This window comes from Epinephelus fuscoguttatus, linkage group LG19 (assembly GCF_011397635.1).
Source record: "Epinephelus fuscoguttatus linkage group LG19, E.fuscoguttatus.final_Chr_v1".
Classification (NCBI taxonomy): domain Eukaryota; kingdom Metazoa; phylum Chordata; class Actinopteri; order Perciformes; family Serranidae; genus Epinephelus; species Epinephelus fuscoguttatus.
This window is the reverse complement of record NC_064770.1, coordinates 29,102,679-29,120,014: the sequence shown is the minus strand read 5'-3', so window position 1 is coordinate 29,120,014 and position 17,336 is coordinate 29,102,679. Positions and strand designations below refer to the sequence as shown.

Here is a 17,336-nt window from a genome sequence, read left to right as displayed (position 1 = left end):
AATATGCAGACGGTATCTTGTGGTAATCACTTAAGATTAAAATAATTTCACTGTGACTTTAAAGGAACAAGAAAAAAATGTTTTACTGTGAGTGTATGGATACCGGGCATCTACTGTATCATCAAAAAATCCAAATGTCCAATTGCTTGACCAAGCAAAAAATTAATAATAACATTTTAATAGTTATGAGTACAGTAAGCTGCCTTTATCTAATTTGTATACACTGATTAATATTTACTCTTGGGTGTGGAGGTTAGAAAATAAAGAGAAGTCGAGAGAGTTAAAGAAAAAGATACCAACCAATGCATGTTCAGATACACACCTGAGAACTCGCCTATGGGTGTCACCAGCAGAAGCACATAAAAAAGGGGAAAAAAGGAAACGGGTGAGAAGTCATCAGATGGACAACGAGACGGATAAAATTTCCCTTTCTATTTCTGCTGTAAAAAATCAGGGACAATAAATAAAAACCTAAAAAAATATAAATTAAGGGAGAAACGAAATCCACCCTTAAAGTGTAATGGCCCAAAAACAAAGACTGACAACGCACATCTAAGATAAATAATAAGCATAAACATGAAGAGAAATGAAATCTGATAAAAAGAATAAATTCAACTTGTAAAAATAAGAGCTGTTTAAACTTGCAGCCTTTAAAACGGACTGCATTAAACATGCCTCTGCCCCATATAAAAAAAAGTAGAACGAAAAAGAAATAATAAAAGTAAAACTGCATGAATGAGCAGCTGGAGTTGGGGGTGCAGCGCAAGAGGGATTGTATGATTTTTCAGGATGTGACAAAGGGATGAGCTGCTGGCGTGGAGTGTATTCCAGCCTCAGCCATGCAGGTAGAAAATAAAATCAGAGTCAGTGCAGTGGCACATTCACACAGCCTCACATGGAGCTCCTGCCCTGCAGTAATGTAAATCCAAAACATTTGTGTAATGTGCACATGCATCCACTATTGCTTCCCTTTCTTTGGAGCTACACTGAATCTGATATTACTGAGTAATATCACACAGTGGCATGTTAGCATTCAGTAAAAGTCTTAAGCATCGCTTTCACCAGACTGATTTAAAGGAGGCAGCCATTTTCAGGCATTCTCTTTGAAGTAAAATACTTGCACTGACCAATAGAGATAGATTTGCTTTGCTGCAACCATCAAATTGGTTTCACGGCAACATTTTCTTCAACTTTATTGCCAAGCTTTAAGAGAAGTACTTTAACTAATAAACCTATGATTGCAGCAAAATGTAAGGCAATCAAAGTTTATACCTAGCAGCTCTGCGCCTGCATCTACATCTCCGATGATGTCCGACTTGGCGTCTTTGATCTCGTGGTAGAGTGAGTCGGTGTTGATGCCGAAGGCCTCGTTCACAATGCCTTGGGAGGGACTGAAACACACATCAGATTTCATTAGACAATAGCTGTGTGAGAACAAAAACATTTTTCTCCTTTAAATTATGACAATTTGGTCCTCAGAGTTCACCAGATCAAATTCACACAGGTAAACAGCACCAACACCATCAATATGTGATAATAATAATAATAATGCTAATAATAATAATAATAATAATAATAATAATAGATGTAATAGCTGAGGAAAAAAAACACCAGTGAACCTGTCAGTCACCATACAATGCACATAACTGTACATATTTCTTATGCTTTCTCTAATTTTATTGTTGTTTATTCTACCGGTGTATATTGTAGTTAAATTTTCACACTTACATCCTCAACACAGTGATGACATATTTTTATTTTAATTATTTAATAATTTTTATTTTAATTTTATTTTAATATTTTGATTTTTATATCTTAAGTACAAGTGTTTAACACAGTAGCCCAATGCACATTTCATATGTCATACCTATTTCCCCCTCCGTACACACGGGGGTCCACACACATGTCCAGGTCAGGGGTTGAATCTATGATCTCCTGAAACTCGGACCACTCATCACTGCTTCCCATACCTGGCAGGGGAGCAAAGTTTAATAAGTCATTATCTCAGATACTACAGGTTTAGATGGAGGACATATTTGGTGACCCCCTCTTACCAATGCTGACATTCCTGGTTTCCTGGGAAACCTGCACCTCCATATTCCGGCTGAGCCGCTTGGCACTTTTCCTGCGGTTCCCAGCCCACATCCCATCAAACTCGGATTGTGGGAGGAAGCCCTCGTTGATGGGTGTGACAGTGGCGGAGGGGACGGAGGAGGTGGGTGTGTTGGACTTGCTCCCTGTGCTGCTGGGTGTGGCCGCCACTGAGTCTGACTCTGACCCATCCTCCTTGGTGGTTTGAGATGATGACATGGGAGCAGGAAACAAACAGATTTATATCAGCATCATACAGTGAAGGCAGGTACTTATTCTTTATTTCTAGCAGTGAGTGGTAGTACGGGTTTACTGTTGGCAAAATTATACCAGATAGTTAATTACAACTTTCTTTTAAGTAACCTCCATGTTTTGTGGTACAGTTCCCTTTTCGAAGCTTCATGCATTTAAAGGTCATACTGTATTATCACTTAATATTTTTTGGCTTTGTAGGCAAATTTAGGCAACTTTATTGAGAGAGTTCTTGATGCATGAAACCCATTATTACAAATAACTTTCCCAATAGCTGTTTTGTTGATCAAAAAATTCTCTCAAAGTTAATAGGTCAGGTAGATAGCTCAAGTCTTTGATTTGTGATTAAATCCTATAATCACTGTCAAAGTGCATATTACATACAACTCATCCAAACCTAAAATAAGGGTCTCTCACTCCTAAAACACGCACTTTCATCTTCACATGCTCTCAACATGCTTTCATAGCTAATAACCACGAGAAGCCACGACAAGAAAGCAACACTGTCCTCTTTTTTCTTACCTTGGCTGTTTGTCTCACAGATAAAACACAAGTTAGTTATGTTTTTGTTGTTTTTTTTTTAAAAAGGGACATTTGGACATTTAAACTTAATGCGCGAGTGTAAACTAAAACATGAGGACGCATGGTAGAAGCTCCATGATCACAGTTATAAAGAAAACTCCATGGAACAAAACATGGACCCCCTGCTTGCTTGAGTCAACATACAGTATATACCTAACACATCTGACTTTAAGATAGAATAAGATAAACTTTATTCATCTCACACTGTGGAAATTCACTAAAAGGTGGTTTAAAAGGTTCTAACATGCAGTCAGCGATTCAAATCTAACACTTTTTGTCAAATTCAGCAAATGTCTCCTCAAGGGCCACTAGGTGTCCGTTCAGTGCACTGAAAAAAGTCTGGAGATTATACACAGGCTCTAGACAGAAAATAAATTGGCTCTAACTGAAACACACAATCCTATTCCAGCCTGTTAGCAACAGCTGGCATTTGTGCCTGTGCACAGAACAGGGGAAAGACCGTCGATGTTTAAAGAGAAAGGCAGTGGGAGCGAGAGGGACAGTAAATCATGCACATGATGTTTTGGTGTTGAGTTCAAATATCAACACTATCTCCACCTTTAAATGAAAGATTTCCACATATCGTGTGAATAAAATAGTTTCCTCAAAAGTGACACAAGCAGGCTTGGGAGGGGAGGTGGTCCATTTGGGTGTGGTTAGCAGGAGGGGCAGCAGTACGGCTGGCCCCTCCCTCTTCCACACACCAGGCTGCGGTTGTGGTCGTGGAGAAAGACAGGGCCGCTGTCTGTCCCACCTGATAGGCAGAGCAGAAGGTGGACTGGCCGAGCTCGCTGACCTGCCAGATGTCTTTCCCGGGCATCATCCTAGCCCCCCCGAGACCCCCACGTACCATGCCCTCGCCGCTGGGGTACAGGCTCAATGAAGGCGGGCGCTCCGCTTTGCTGCTGACACAAGAGACACACAGAGGGGTGGAGACTAACGTGAGACTATTATTTATGCATTTTCTATATTTAATCATTTTTTCTTCTCCAGGGCTGCAACCTATCCTGGCATGCATTAGATGCAAGGCACAAAACAACCTTTCCATTCCAACCTTTCCACAACATTTCCAAAATATGCTCATGATCTTTGTTACTGCGTTAGATGAAAAGACTGATACCACTATTATATCTGCTGTCATATCTGCACAGTAAATATGAAGCTATAACCAGCTGCCGGCTGGCTTATCCTAGAGTCTGGAATATAACACTCCATTTAAACAGCGACTTGTTGGTTTTACACTTTGACAGAAAAAGAGTGTTAATTGTGTCCTTTTTTTAAACCAAACTTATACAGGTTTTTTTTAAACAAAGGAAAACCCGTTAAAAATAGTTGAGACTTCTTTCCTGTGGCAAGTGGACCAGAGCAGTGTACAAAGCTCTGCAGCAGATGGGTATGCCTGTCTATTTTGTTTTGTTTTATTTTCTGGTGTGTCATGTTCAACGTCATGGATGGGCCGCAAAACCGGTTTGTAAAGAGAAGAAAGCAGCATGGAGGCCAGTGAAAATGTTATTGTGGTTGCATTATTTCTTATACCTGTTACTTATTGAGTCACTCTCTTAAACTTGGTGACAACTAAATTTGGAACCATGGTACTGCATAGATGGAGGTGTTGGTATTTTTTTGGTGGCGCGTCTTCATATTGCACTGGAAAAGGGGCTAAAATCAGTGCATCCACCCATGTGTCAGACAGACAATTGGAAGTAGAACTGATAAGTACCCATGTCTCATGCAGAGTCATCTGTCATGGAAGTGAATGCTGAGTGTAAAATTGCAGGAGAAAGTGAAAATTACAAAAATAGCTGCGATGCTGTCTGGGATTCTGGGCCTATTATTATGAACATTCAGTGCTTCCCACAGAATCAGTATCCATTTGTGATGGTGTGGGGAGAGACAATAGTTGATCACCGTGATAGGTGTTGCTGCTGTTCAAAGCAGCACTGAAGGACTGCCTCTGTTAGCAGCTCTCCTCCTGCTTCCTCTTCCCACTTAGCCTGAGCTTGCAAACAGCAGTGACTAAACATTTAACAGTGGTATCAGTCTTCTCATCTAACTCTTGGTAAAAATGTGAATACATGTTGAATGGTATGTTTTGGGCCTGTATGGAGAGCCTGAACACCCAGAAAAACACACATTAACATGGGAAACTCCACACAGAAACAGCAAATGCCTGCAGTCAAAGCTGCATCCTGATATATTAGTAATTGTCAATGCTAAAAATGTTGTTGTTGTGGAAACAAAGCACAATAGGGATAGAGATTCAAGGGGAAAGGCAAAATGACTGAGCAGAAACATTTGCCTCACGAGCTTTCTTAACTTACTGGGGATACAAATGCAATTCATTCAAACAGGCAGAGTCAATAATACAGGTACCCACAGGCAGTTTGCGGAAAACTCAACACAGAGATGATATCTAAAGACATTCCTATAAAATAGTTCCTTGTATGGCTGACTAACTATATGCAATGTTTTAGTTGTGTGGTGCCTGAACAAAACTGACTGGAACTGTGTGTGCAGGCTGCAAATCATTGTCTTCATAGTTCTGCTGCTCTACAAAACATTAGACAGGCACAGCTCAAATTGCTACCATTTTTGTTACGTTTACATAAAATTCAGTGTCTTTCACATCTGAATTTCTTTAATTACAAGGTCTGCAGAAAAATATGATTGCTTCCTTTTTGCATAATAATTTTGTTTCAGTTTTGGTAAAGAGACAAGACAAGTAGAGCAGGCAAACAGACAAACGAACAGACTGACTGACAATTCATGAGGGAGAAAGATGAGTAAATATGGATTGCATTGCTTTACATGACCTCTGAACCATTCCTTATTTCATTATTTATTAGAATGCAACATTATTGACACATTCATTGTAATAAATTATTGTCACAAGCATCATTGTCAAAGCAAATGCATAAAGGAATACGTCTTTACACAAGGTTTCAAGGCATGGCAAAAATATAAGGTGGGGCATCAGCAAATCTTAAGTCTCATCTTAGGGCAAAAGCAGGCCGGTTTAGACGGCAGAGCTCAGGGAAGAGGTGTGAGGGCATTTGTGGGACCATGTTGGATTTACCTTTTCCTCCATGTGTGGCGTTGACTGTGCAAAACAGCAGCACAGAGAGCAAGCCAGCAAGACAGACAGACAGACACTGATTAGAGAAAGACGAGAGGCAGGAACATGCCATGACACATGAAACCACACAAACACAGACACAAACACACTTTTAAACCTTCTCAAGGTGACTCTAGTTTTAATGTTTTTTTGTTTGTTTTTGTTTTTTTACAATCCTGCACTTTTTGAAGATTTGGACAAAGTGATTGTGCCTTTGAAGTAGTGGCTCCAACACTATGGAACTCTTCCATCAGGTTTACAGTCTGTGGTCTCTTTTGAAATTTAAAAAAAAAACAAAAAACTGAGGACCCATTTTTTCAAAATGGCCTTTGTGCCGCCCTAAATTGTCTACTGTTTGTTGCCTGGTATGTTTCTGTTCGAGGCCTCAGTAGCCTGTATTTGATCTACATTTTACTTTCTTTTTGTTGCTTTATTTTATTTGTTATATTGCCTTAGTTTTTATTGATTGTATATTTTATTGTTTGATTGCTTGATATTATTTTGTGAAGGACTTTGTGAATTTCATTTGTGAAAGGTGCTATATCAAATACATTTTATTATTATTATTATTATTAATATTAGATACTATTAGCACTGCTCCAGATCATCAGCAGTTCATTAAGAAGTACTGAAATGCTACAAGTCTGATCTTTGTTTATAATCTAACCATAATGACAACTGTCCTTAAAAAAAAAAAAAAAAAAAAAAAATCACAACAAACCATCATGACAGATAGATTTGTACAGAGGCCGGATGTAGGTGTTGTTTATACCAGAAGGTACGTTAAATCTAGTCTAACTCACTGAATGTATGCTGTGGCTATAAGCCTGCTATTGGGTGGCTGATTTCGGCTGACATTCAAGGCATTCAAGAAACGCAGTGCCAAAAACAGACAAATATAGCAAGGTGAAACAGCAAATGAGAATGAACCTGGGGTTGGCTATTACTCTCACTTTTACTGGTGAGCACATTTAAAAATAGTAACTGACAATGCTGCATAGTATACCTTAAATATTCATTGCAATTGTTGTGCCTTCAAAGCATCAAATTGATTTAATAATGGCACATGACGCCTCCTCCTCCTAAAGCTCTCTCAGCCTGCTGTGCGCTGATGGGGACAATCAGATATAACGATCAGTTTTCCATGATATGAAGTAAATTAAACGACAACTTAGTAAAATTTAAGTACTATGTTTCAAACATTCTTATCGATATAAATCAACATGAAGAATGCACAAACATGTCAATTATTTCCCTGTATAATAACAAGCATCTTCGGGTAGAACAAACTTCTGTTTCCACTGCATTCTTTGTGCTTTCCTGAGTAACGTATTTGGATTTGGGTACATCCCTAATAAGCAAACACCGGCCTCATTCAGTGCTCTGTTTTATAACAGTTGATGAAGATTTGCGGGATTAGGATGCCTTAGACAGCGTAGCTGAATAGATATTTAAGACACTGTGTATAGTGAACACAACTAATCTGCAGTTCAGCTACAGAAGCTGCACCAGCTGTCCCATTCCTTGTCTCACTTCACGCTTATAAATATTCAGGACTCATGGGTCGGGCCAATTGCTGAACACTGCAAGCTGGTAAAATAAATTCCAAACTTTCTTTTTTTCTAATTATTTCCCTTAAGGTTCACAATGGCTGCCAGGTTTCTTTGTACACTTCCTTTCCTTTCTGTCGATGGTTAGAAAGTAGCAGCTGTTCATCACGACTCTTGACAAAGAGATGCCAGCATCAGCACAATGAGCATGTTGAAACATAAACAGCCTAACACATTCAGGACAAAACATAAAACATCTGCAACAAGATGATGGGTGAAAGTTACGATTAAAATCCACACAAAAAGATATGCTCGCAACCTATACACACCAACACATGTTAAAATGACTCACGTTCGTCCACAGCCGGGGCCTTCTGATTGGCTGTTGCTGCCCGCCTGCTGCATTTTGGACCGCTCTATGTGCTCAACGTATGTCTGGATCATCTGTGATCCACAATAGAGAGAAAAAGAAAAGATGTGAGAAGAAAATTAAATGTTTAAGGACAAGAAAGCATGAGAGACACCACTGAATTTGGTAAGTAAAGACGTTGCATGTAAAAGGATTATAATGATTTAATTACAAGATCTATAATCTGCTAAGTGTTGAATGTTGAGATTATAGAGCTCAGAGGATCATACAGGCTTTTGCATATTGCTGTTAATTTATGACAAATCACATTAGCCTTATTAAAATGCTTATTTAATTGTTCAGTGCACCATAAGAAAAACAAAACATGCAAAACATTGGTACGCTCCTTTACCACAATATTTTGCCTTATTTAGATACTGATATGGCAACAGAAATTTAAGAAATTATGCTAGATACGAGAAGTCTAGGGACTATAGCTAATAAGTTGTTGGGCTGAATGTTACCTCGGTGTGGCGCTGGTGCAGAGCATTGTACTCTTTCTTCATGTCTGATTCTCGTTCTTCCAACCGAGTGACTGGGAGACAGAGAGAAAGAACAGTTCAACAGCACAAAAACACCACGAAGACTCTGATAATTGTCGCAAAGAGACACCTCTGAATTGTTTTTTTAAACTAATGTTCAATCTTAGTTGGCAGTATTTATTCAATTTAGCTATTTGGCTCTGAACTCCACTGTCAATACTGCCAAAGAAAATATGACAAAAGAGTGGATCAAATATGTATAATAGTATTCATTAAGTACTGACAAGTGAACAAAAGCGTCATAATCTAAAAATACGTCCACCAACAGTGTATCTACTTCCCATTCAAACTTCCCATTTTAGCTTTAGTGTTACTTTTTCTTTTATTTGTCTATCTGACAATAGTTTGAAGAGCAGCAGAGTTGTTAACTGAAATTCATCAAATAACTTTTAAAACTCGATTAACATCCTGGTAACATGACTAGGCCTTGAAGGGTAACTGGTACTCTTCATGGGTCCAGTATTAAGCAAGAGGTCTACAGCCCAGAGCAGGGCAACGTAACCACACTGTGGATGTTCTCACTGTCAGTATATGTCCACTGAGAGTGTTTGTTTGTGCAACTGACAGACTCAGATTACTACTGTAAGTGTCTGACAAGATAATGGAAGGGAAAAAATAGCCCCTAAATGTGAAAATATGCTGGCCCAAAACACACTAAAATCACTACTTATTTAAATGGAGTCTGGTGGGTTTGGTGGTAGGGATTTCGGGGCTGTTTCTGGTTAAAATAAAAACTACTCTTTATCAAAAATGTTTATCTCCGGAGGAATCCTTTCCATGTTGTCAGACACTTATGACAACTATCCGAGCCTGTCGATGGCAAAAAGCACTTTTGTGGATGTAAATTGACAGTGCTGAACATGCCCTAAGTCAGTGGTTCCAAGTATAGTCAATATGTCAAGTTTGTAAAAAAAACTACTTTGTTTTTCAAGTAGAGTAAATTTCCAGCACAGAATCTTTATCTTGAAGTGCCATTTTCTGCTGCAGAGTGAATGACTACCGGACTAGCTCAATAACATGGCCAAATGCAAGTATGATGCTCAACGTATTAAACTGTTGGACCTCGAACTAATGGCTAAGGAAAAGTCTGGACCCCATGGCTGGACCCAAAGTGGTTACATTGCAGACTGTTTTGAAGCTGCTAGCTGAAGCCCTGTCGCTATCCACTGGACCATTTTTTAAAAACTCTTGTTCCCATTAGTCTCTTAGACACAAGAACATTGTAAAATAGGGTTCAGGTTGAAAAATACCTAAGTTCTCCTTTAGGCATTGCTCTCAAAATCAGTCTTTCATTTTTTGGCCTTTTAATTACCAGTGTCACAACTGAATGCCAATTCAAATGTGTTCCTGCTTATAGGAAATTATTTTGTGTTGGAATTTTCTTGAAACTGACTATGGCGATCGTGACTTCAGCTCTGCCTGGGACATTCATCAAGAGCAGCCACATGTGCTGCATGTACAGTATATTACGGGAACTCAGAAGTTTGTAGTAAGGATGTCTGTCCACTCACTCTGGTCAGAATAGTTCTTTGTCTTGAGTTCCTGCTGTTTCGCCTGCAGCTCCAGAAACTCCACCTGTATCTGCAGGTCCTTCTTCTCAGCTTCCAACGCATCCTCAAATTCAATGAATTTCTGATGGAAGACACATGAACAAAATAAAGGGTTTTCACACAGTTGGAAATACATTTATAAACTGCACTAAAAGTGAGAAGTTTTATAGCATTGAGAGTACTGTATATGGATTAGATCTGTGCAACTATATGGAAAACAAACCGGCACAATAAGATTACTATGCTTGTGGTAAATACACTGTTATTATGTTTATAACAGCAATCACCCTTCAGGACAGTACGGTGACATTAACAGTCTGCCCTGCATGAGTCAAAGTCTTGGTGTGTTATTTATAAAGCCTTTGTCCTCTTACAGAAAGATTGGAGTTTGTCAGCAGCTCTATAAAATACCTCAATTGGTCCTACAGTGTGCACATAAACTCAGTGAATGAGGAACATTCAAACACAGAGCTGCCTACTTCCCCCTTTCACGTTGCCTGTTTGTTTTTTTTACTTAAAGCTGTTCACAATGACGTCCTTTTTTCAGTGCAGCAAGCCCACAAAGTCTTAATACTGTAATCCTCTGACTGCAGGGAGACTATGGAACCAGGAATATGCAGCAGGCATGCACCACACAAAAGGCAAATGCTACAATATGATGACTTTCAGGATGATACAACAAATACTATTGATATCTAGCCCTGTGGAGAACAACAAAACCTACTTGTTTGTCATATGCAGAGTGGATTTTAGCAGGAAAAACGAACCACTGAATCGTTTCAGCTACTATCTGTCTCTACCTCTGATGAGAAGAGGTAGCAGAGATGTTGCTCTTCGTGCAAGCTCATTTAACAAGTCAATTTTCCTTAGAAAATCAACTTCAATGTGACTCAATAAAATGTGAATTTGCATCTTATCATCAGTGACCAAGCTGGAATAAAAAGCCATCATACTGTTTTGTTTTTGGACCTTTGCTACCAGTAAAAAACAAATTAATAAATCAAACAAACAGTCTGACTACATACAAACTGTCTCTCTTAAAATGTAATATTCATATTCAAGAGGAAAGTTTAATTCAAATAACAAAACAAAACAACAAGCATATTTGTGTCTATTTCTGTGGGGTGACTTTGCAGAATGGTTTGGATATAGAACTTTAGCATAAACCAAATATAAATCAATTGAGAAGATGTACAAAAAATAAACTTTACGAGGTATGGAAATGAAGATGAGTTGGTAAGCTAAACGTGAGGTAATGATTCATTTTAGTTATATCTAACTGACACTGGGTGGATATTTGGATTGTACATCATTTTTTTGGGAGTTGCATACATGTTAAATATTGAGTTCATTGTTTGAGTTATGGAGAAGGGGTAAAACTATAAGTGTATACATCTTCCTACTCCTTTTCAGACATGTGAATATTTAATATTCTTTATGCTGTTTATGAGGATAGAGAGTTTGCTATGTTTACTGTTCTTTTTTTTTTTTACATGTTCAAAATGAACTGATAAATCAAATTAAATTAAATATCTAAGGGACAGTGACAGTCTGGTGCTAAAAATGTAGTGCTCCACACAAAAAGAATAACCCTTCTCTAAATAGATAAAAGCAGGGACGCTTATCGCTCATTTTAGGTGTCTTTTTATATTAAGATTGTAATGGCCAGAAACTAGGGACAACCATTGTGCTGTATAGTTGTTCTAGCTTAAGAGCAGCAGATCACAGCTTCTCAAAATAATATCCTTCGGCCTATCCCTTGGACTGGAAACACATCCTACAGCACTGCCCTTCAAATGCACTCCTCTGTCCCACACTTGTACCTGCATCACCTAACCTCTCCAGTCCCCATAGTATTTCCTACTAAAATGGAGCGCTACAGAGGTACAGCATGCAGTGATGACAAACATAGTGGTGCATTTTTGATTCATGCAAACAAATACACACAACGTATGTATTTAAGGGTTGGAATTCTATGTTATCTTGTCCAGTACGAAAAACTCAGTAGGTAGTCATGTGATGAGTGAGTGAAGCTAATGCGCTTCCCTGACAAACCATAGCTAAGTGACTGCAATGTGGGCATACTTACAACAATTTACACAGTGTACCTGACCAGAGAGTAAACTGACAACAGCATGAAAATAATGACATGCAGTGTAACGTGTAGTCTGTATTTGTTTTCAATTAGTACAAAACCTTGAGGAAAAGTTCTCAAGTATATGTTTAGAAATGTATTTTTGACCAGGTTGAATCAGCAGACCAAGGGGCCATTTTTATGGATCGCATGAAAAGAGAAGGTGATAAGAGCATGGTCAGGGGCAGAGATAATCTATTTTCTCACGGTCAGCACTCTAAGAAATGTAAATGATACAAAGTGATGGATCATCCGAGCAAGCAGCCTCAGAGCAACACAACAAACAAAGATGCTACAAAATGGCTGAATTTGTTAACCTCAGTTTAGTAACTGTAATCTTGGATATCTTGATGAAGGCTTCATGAGCAAACAGGGAGCTGTGGCTTTGTTTACCATTAGCTTGAGCCTAATAACCTTGTAATCTGAGCCGCTTTTTGCTCGTTGCTCCCAGTGTCTTGCGAGAGGGTGTGTTACTGTTTTCCTCAGGCTCTGAGATTCTCTCTCTCACTGCCTTTTCTTTGTATTAGCCTTCGCCTCTGTCCGATCTGGCCTGTGCGTTCACTCGCTCATGCTGCAGCTTTCTAAAACACAGTCTATTTCTCTCTCTCTGCTTTTGTTGTTCTGTCTCTGCTCCTCATAAGCACAAATCAGGTTACTGTGCCAGGCTCCCTCAGTGTGCTCTGTATACTATTGATTTCCTATAACTCCCCAACCCTCGCACATTGTCCCATCCCCCATTATACCCCTCTGATAGTCAGACAAAACTGTCTATTTGTTCCACTTAAATTAATCACCTAATTTCAGATGAAGATGTAAATTGACCTCTCTCACTAGATGCAAACATAACCCTAGGTCCTGAACACCAAATAAAATAAAATAATCAAATAGTTGACTGTAAAAGATGACTATATAATATCAAATGGTAACTTTAGTATGTGTCAACCTGTACCCCTTTTCTCCATGAGTTTGAGTGTAAGTGGCTAATGGGAAAAACAGTTTTTTAAAATTGGTCCAGCATTGAGCTGCGAAACTGGCTGCAATGTAACCACTCAGAGCAACTTGGCATCATCACTTTACGTCCACAAGCTTGTTTTTGCCACCAACAGGCTCAGATTATTATTCTATGTGTCTGACAACATAACAGAAAGGGTTGCTACAGAAAAAGACCTTTATGTAAAGACTAAGATCCTTTTTGTTAACTCAGAAACAGCCCTAAAATCGCTATCACCAAACCAGCCAGACCCCATTTAACCGCAATTTTATCATCATAAAACAAACTTTGTTTGAAGTCAACAGAAACATGAACAACCTCACAAAAACTGCCTTGACTCTCTACTGTTCAACAATAACCAACTTTGGTTTAGTTGAAATAAACCCTTAATTCACCCAGTTATATGTGTAAATATGCTGGCTCTATGCATGCTAAAAATACTGTTTATTTCAATGGAGTCTGGTGGCTTAGTGACTTAAGAGCTGTTTCTGGTTTCACAAGAAGAATCTTACTCTATCTCTGTAGTGATCCTTTCCAAAAGTTGTCAGACACAGAATTACAATCTGAGTCGGTCGGTGGTAAAAACAAGCACTTTTAATAGGCGTACATTGGACTGCAAACATCTCCCTGAATGGTTACAGTGACACAGCAAGTCGCTATATGCCAGACCAATTTCAAAAATGGTTCCCGTTTGTCCTTTGACACATAAACATGGGAAAATAGGGTCCACATTGAAAAAAGAAACAGAAGTTAGAGTCTATATTGGTTAAATTGCTACTTATAAAAAATGCTTGAGTTATAAATAAGGCCAAAGCTTAACACTCAGTAGGTGTGGGTCCAACATAAAACTGAGTTTTGCTTAAGGGTCTGGACAGAGAAAGTCAAAGTATAAAACTACATGCTTGTTAAAAGTACTGAGCAAGGCACTTCACTGCCAACTGCTTCAGTGGACTGTTTTGGTAGTCAGTGGAGGAAAACAGTACTGACAGCTCCTCTGCGTCAATGTGCCACTACAACCCTCCCTGGATACAGAAAATAAAGATTATAGACCTGATTTCTATCGCAACAATGGACAACATGACAAAAACAGGACTATAACCCATGGACATGTGTGCCACATAGTAAGTTTTAACTCCAGGTTTTCTGGTGAGCAACAGAGGATGATGAACAATGTCACTTTCAAGATCTTGTGGGAAGATAAGTGTCGCTTTTAAAGCATGTTTTATCAGCGAGTGTTATGGTTAACTGAGCTACATCAGTGCCAGCTCACTGACTGATTTAATTAGCAGTTCTGATCTCTATTTCCAAGGAATATGCAGTCACTATGACACTGCCTATCTTCTCCTCTGCAGCGACTATACAGACACTTTTAGTTTCAGTTTTGGTTTCACTGCAAAGAAAAAAACATGTCAAACCTGCTGGCATCTAAAACAATGGTCTCCGCCGCCTTAGTTCCTACTGTTACCTGCAGTACCTTCTGGTTTACAAGTATTAATTACAATGCGACTACATTTTATAATACAGGATTTTGTCTGTCATGACATTAAAATAAGCTTAGATATGCTAACACCCAAATGTTAATATGAACTGGCAAAACTCATCTCAATTAACAGCTTACAGTGAAAACAAACTAGACAACCAGCACATGGAGGAAACACAGTTGGAGAGAGCAGATGATGAAACAGGCTAAAAGCTGAGCTAAGCTGATACTAGCAGGGGCTGCCAGTGATATGCTGAGGCCTCTTTGGATGGGGAGGAGGATTAAAGTTGCTTTATGATGCCTGCTGGATCCCACGGCTGCTGTTACACTGGTCAGAGGGGGGGAAAAAAGATTTGCTGGAGGTGGAGCTAGGCCGGTAATGTAATAGCTCCGTATTGATGTCCACTTTTATTGTTTGTGTCCCTGTTCTTGCTGTGTTTTCAAGTGTAAACGCCCACTGTGAGTCGTGCTAACAGGCTTCATCTGTCAAAGCTTGGCCGGCTGTCCCTTTATCACCATATACTGCATGTACCCTATCATGTCCTTACTTTGTTTTTGCATGTGTATTTGCATTTGGAGACTTCAGCTGTGTTGTATGGAGGCTCAGGTATAATATCTGTGATGCATGTCTGTTATTGTTGTGTTAATGTTTGCAATGGTGGAAGCACTGTTAATGATAGTCATGACAGTAACAGCTGCAGGTCCAGTCTATAAAAGCAGTATTAGCAGACCTGGAAACAGTATGAGCTATTGTATTAGTATAGTAGTAAATAAAAATGCTGTTTACCATACATATAAATATGTTTTTATGTCAGTCTGAGCTCAACAAAGTGACTGTTGACCTCAACATCTTGGCTTAACTGGTATGGTATCTTTGCGATATCCCTGGAAAGCTGATTTAAATTAAAAATGTATTTTCTATATCATTTCCATTTTGCAGGACTCAAGCATCATTGTCTTAACCAAGACTGAGGTTATCTGCTGTGTAAAAACATACTTTTAAATGACTGATCCTTTGATGTTTTACTTAAGTAAATTTTTGATTCAGGCAGTGTTATTTTTACTTAAGTCCTGTGGAAAAAGTTCAGAGTTTAAGTGCATTCTTATAGGCTGTTCTGCTAAAAAAAAAACCTGTATGACAGCGCTCCAAGTTTTATTTAAGGGTTACAGATTTTCTCAACAGCTTGACACTATGTGGAGGACACTATGTGTTGGAAAATTGTCAGCAGTGCATTGAGACTAAAAATAATCTCATGTCACAGGCCTAAACATGAGTCACATGCCTGGTGAAACCTCTCAGTTCAGACTGGGCACCGTGACTATGAAGGAAGCAGGGCGAAGCTGGATGTGATGATGCGGATGGAGAGGCCCACCAGAGTCGGGGGGGGGGCGGGTTGACTCACCTCCTCCGCCTGCTTGCGAAGCGCTTTCTCCCTTTCGTACTGGGTGATGAGCTGCTCGTTGTCCTCCTTCAGCAGCTCCAGCTCCACTTCGTGCTCCTGGTTCTCCGTCAGCACCGCGTCCAGGTTCTCCAAGACGTTCACCACCAGCGGCATCAGCTCCTTCACCACCTCCTCGTCATAGCTGCGGATCAGCCGCTCGAACTCCCGGTAGATGCTGTTGGCCAAACCGGACACCCGCTCCGACATGACGGAGCCGGAGCCGTAGTCGTCCTGGTAAACCACCTCGTCTATCTGCAGCTCCATCATCTTGGCAGCTGGAACCGGCTTCTGTTGTCCAGATGATGAGGCTGCGCTCAAACAGTTTTTCGGGCCTGTAAGGCGAGACTGTCACAAGGTTTGGATCCACTCAGCGCAGAAAAAGGGGGACATTCAATCACAGTCTTTCTTCCAATAAAGAAAACACTTATGCCATGTTGCAACAGCACAGATTCACTGAACGACACTGAACTGTTGCTGTGTGTAGCGGCGCATAACCTTGAAATTTCTGGCTCTTATATTTTGATGTAAAGAGGGCCCCCTCCTCCTCCACCACCAGCCCGTTGTATCGCGGCCCAGCTACTGCTCTCCTCCCGCAGAGAGCATCTGATCCGGGGAGCAGTGGGTGTGGAGCGGGCCAGCCTGTGGATCGGCCCTCGTTGAGCCCATGCCGAGGAACGAAATGCCTTCGTCGATGATATTGCACCTGCCTCTCAGCAGCCGCAGCCATGGACCCCGGCCATTGCTGGCAGGGGAAATAAATAAATTAATAAATAGGTAAATAAATAATCTAACGCTCCCGATCCCCGCCGATGCCTGATCCGCCACTATGACATCGTTTCCTCCATGTTTTGTTCCCCCTTCCAGCGGGCGGCCGACGCTGCTGGCCAGGCTCGGGCGTTGATGGTGATGTCTCCCTATGGGAGAGGCTCTCCCTGCTGTTCAGATGGAGGAGCCAGCTGACCGACTCTGGCTGACGTCACACCGTCTGCATTGAGCAAGCGGACTCACTGCGTTAAGCCAGGCAGATGATACAGGAAGTCAGCTTCACAATTTCAAAATAAAGCTACAAAAATCTGAAGACTTTAATTATGGTCATGTTAAATAAGGATAAATGCTCAGCTATTCAATGAAAGAGTTTTTTTTTTTAATTTACTGGTTACCAGGAGTGCTAGACATCCTGTGTAAAGAAAGTTGTGGC

At 40.0% G+C, this 17,336-nt stretch overlaps 1 protein-coding gene across 1 annotated transcript in view; it reads right to left on the bottom strand.

The window, feature by feature from the left end:
- mapk8ip3 (mitogen-activated protein kinase 8 interacting protein 3) overlaps positions 1-17,132 on the bottom strand; it is a 39,594-nt gene extending 22,462 nt beyond the window's left edge. The window contains exons 1-9 of the mRNA XM_049561633.1: positions 16,100-17,132; positions 10,053-10,173; positions 8,464-8,534; positions 7,943-8,034; positions 3,680-3,827; positions 2,055-2,286; positions 1,868-1,970; positions 1,273-1,391; positions 323-334 (exon numbers count right to left, since the gene is read on the bottom strand). Of these exons, the coding sequence (XP_049417590.1) occupies positions 323-334; positions 1,273-1,391; positions 1,868-1,970; positions 2,055-2,286; positions 3,680-3,827; positions 7,943-8,034; positions 8,464-8,534; positions 10,053-10,173; positions 16,100-16,405 (1,204 nt within the window). The 5' untranslated portion in view covers positions 16,406-17,132. The remainder of the gene's footprint in view (positions 1-322; positions 335-1,272; positions 1,392-1,867; positions 1,971-2,054; positions 2,287-3,679; positions 3,828-7,942; positions 8,035-8,463; positions 8,535-10,052; positions 10,174-16,099) is intronic.
- Between the last annotated feature and the right edge of the window lie 204 nt (positions 17,133-17,336).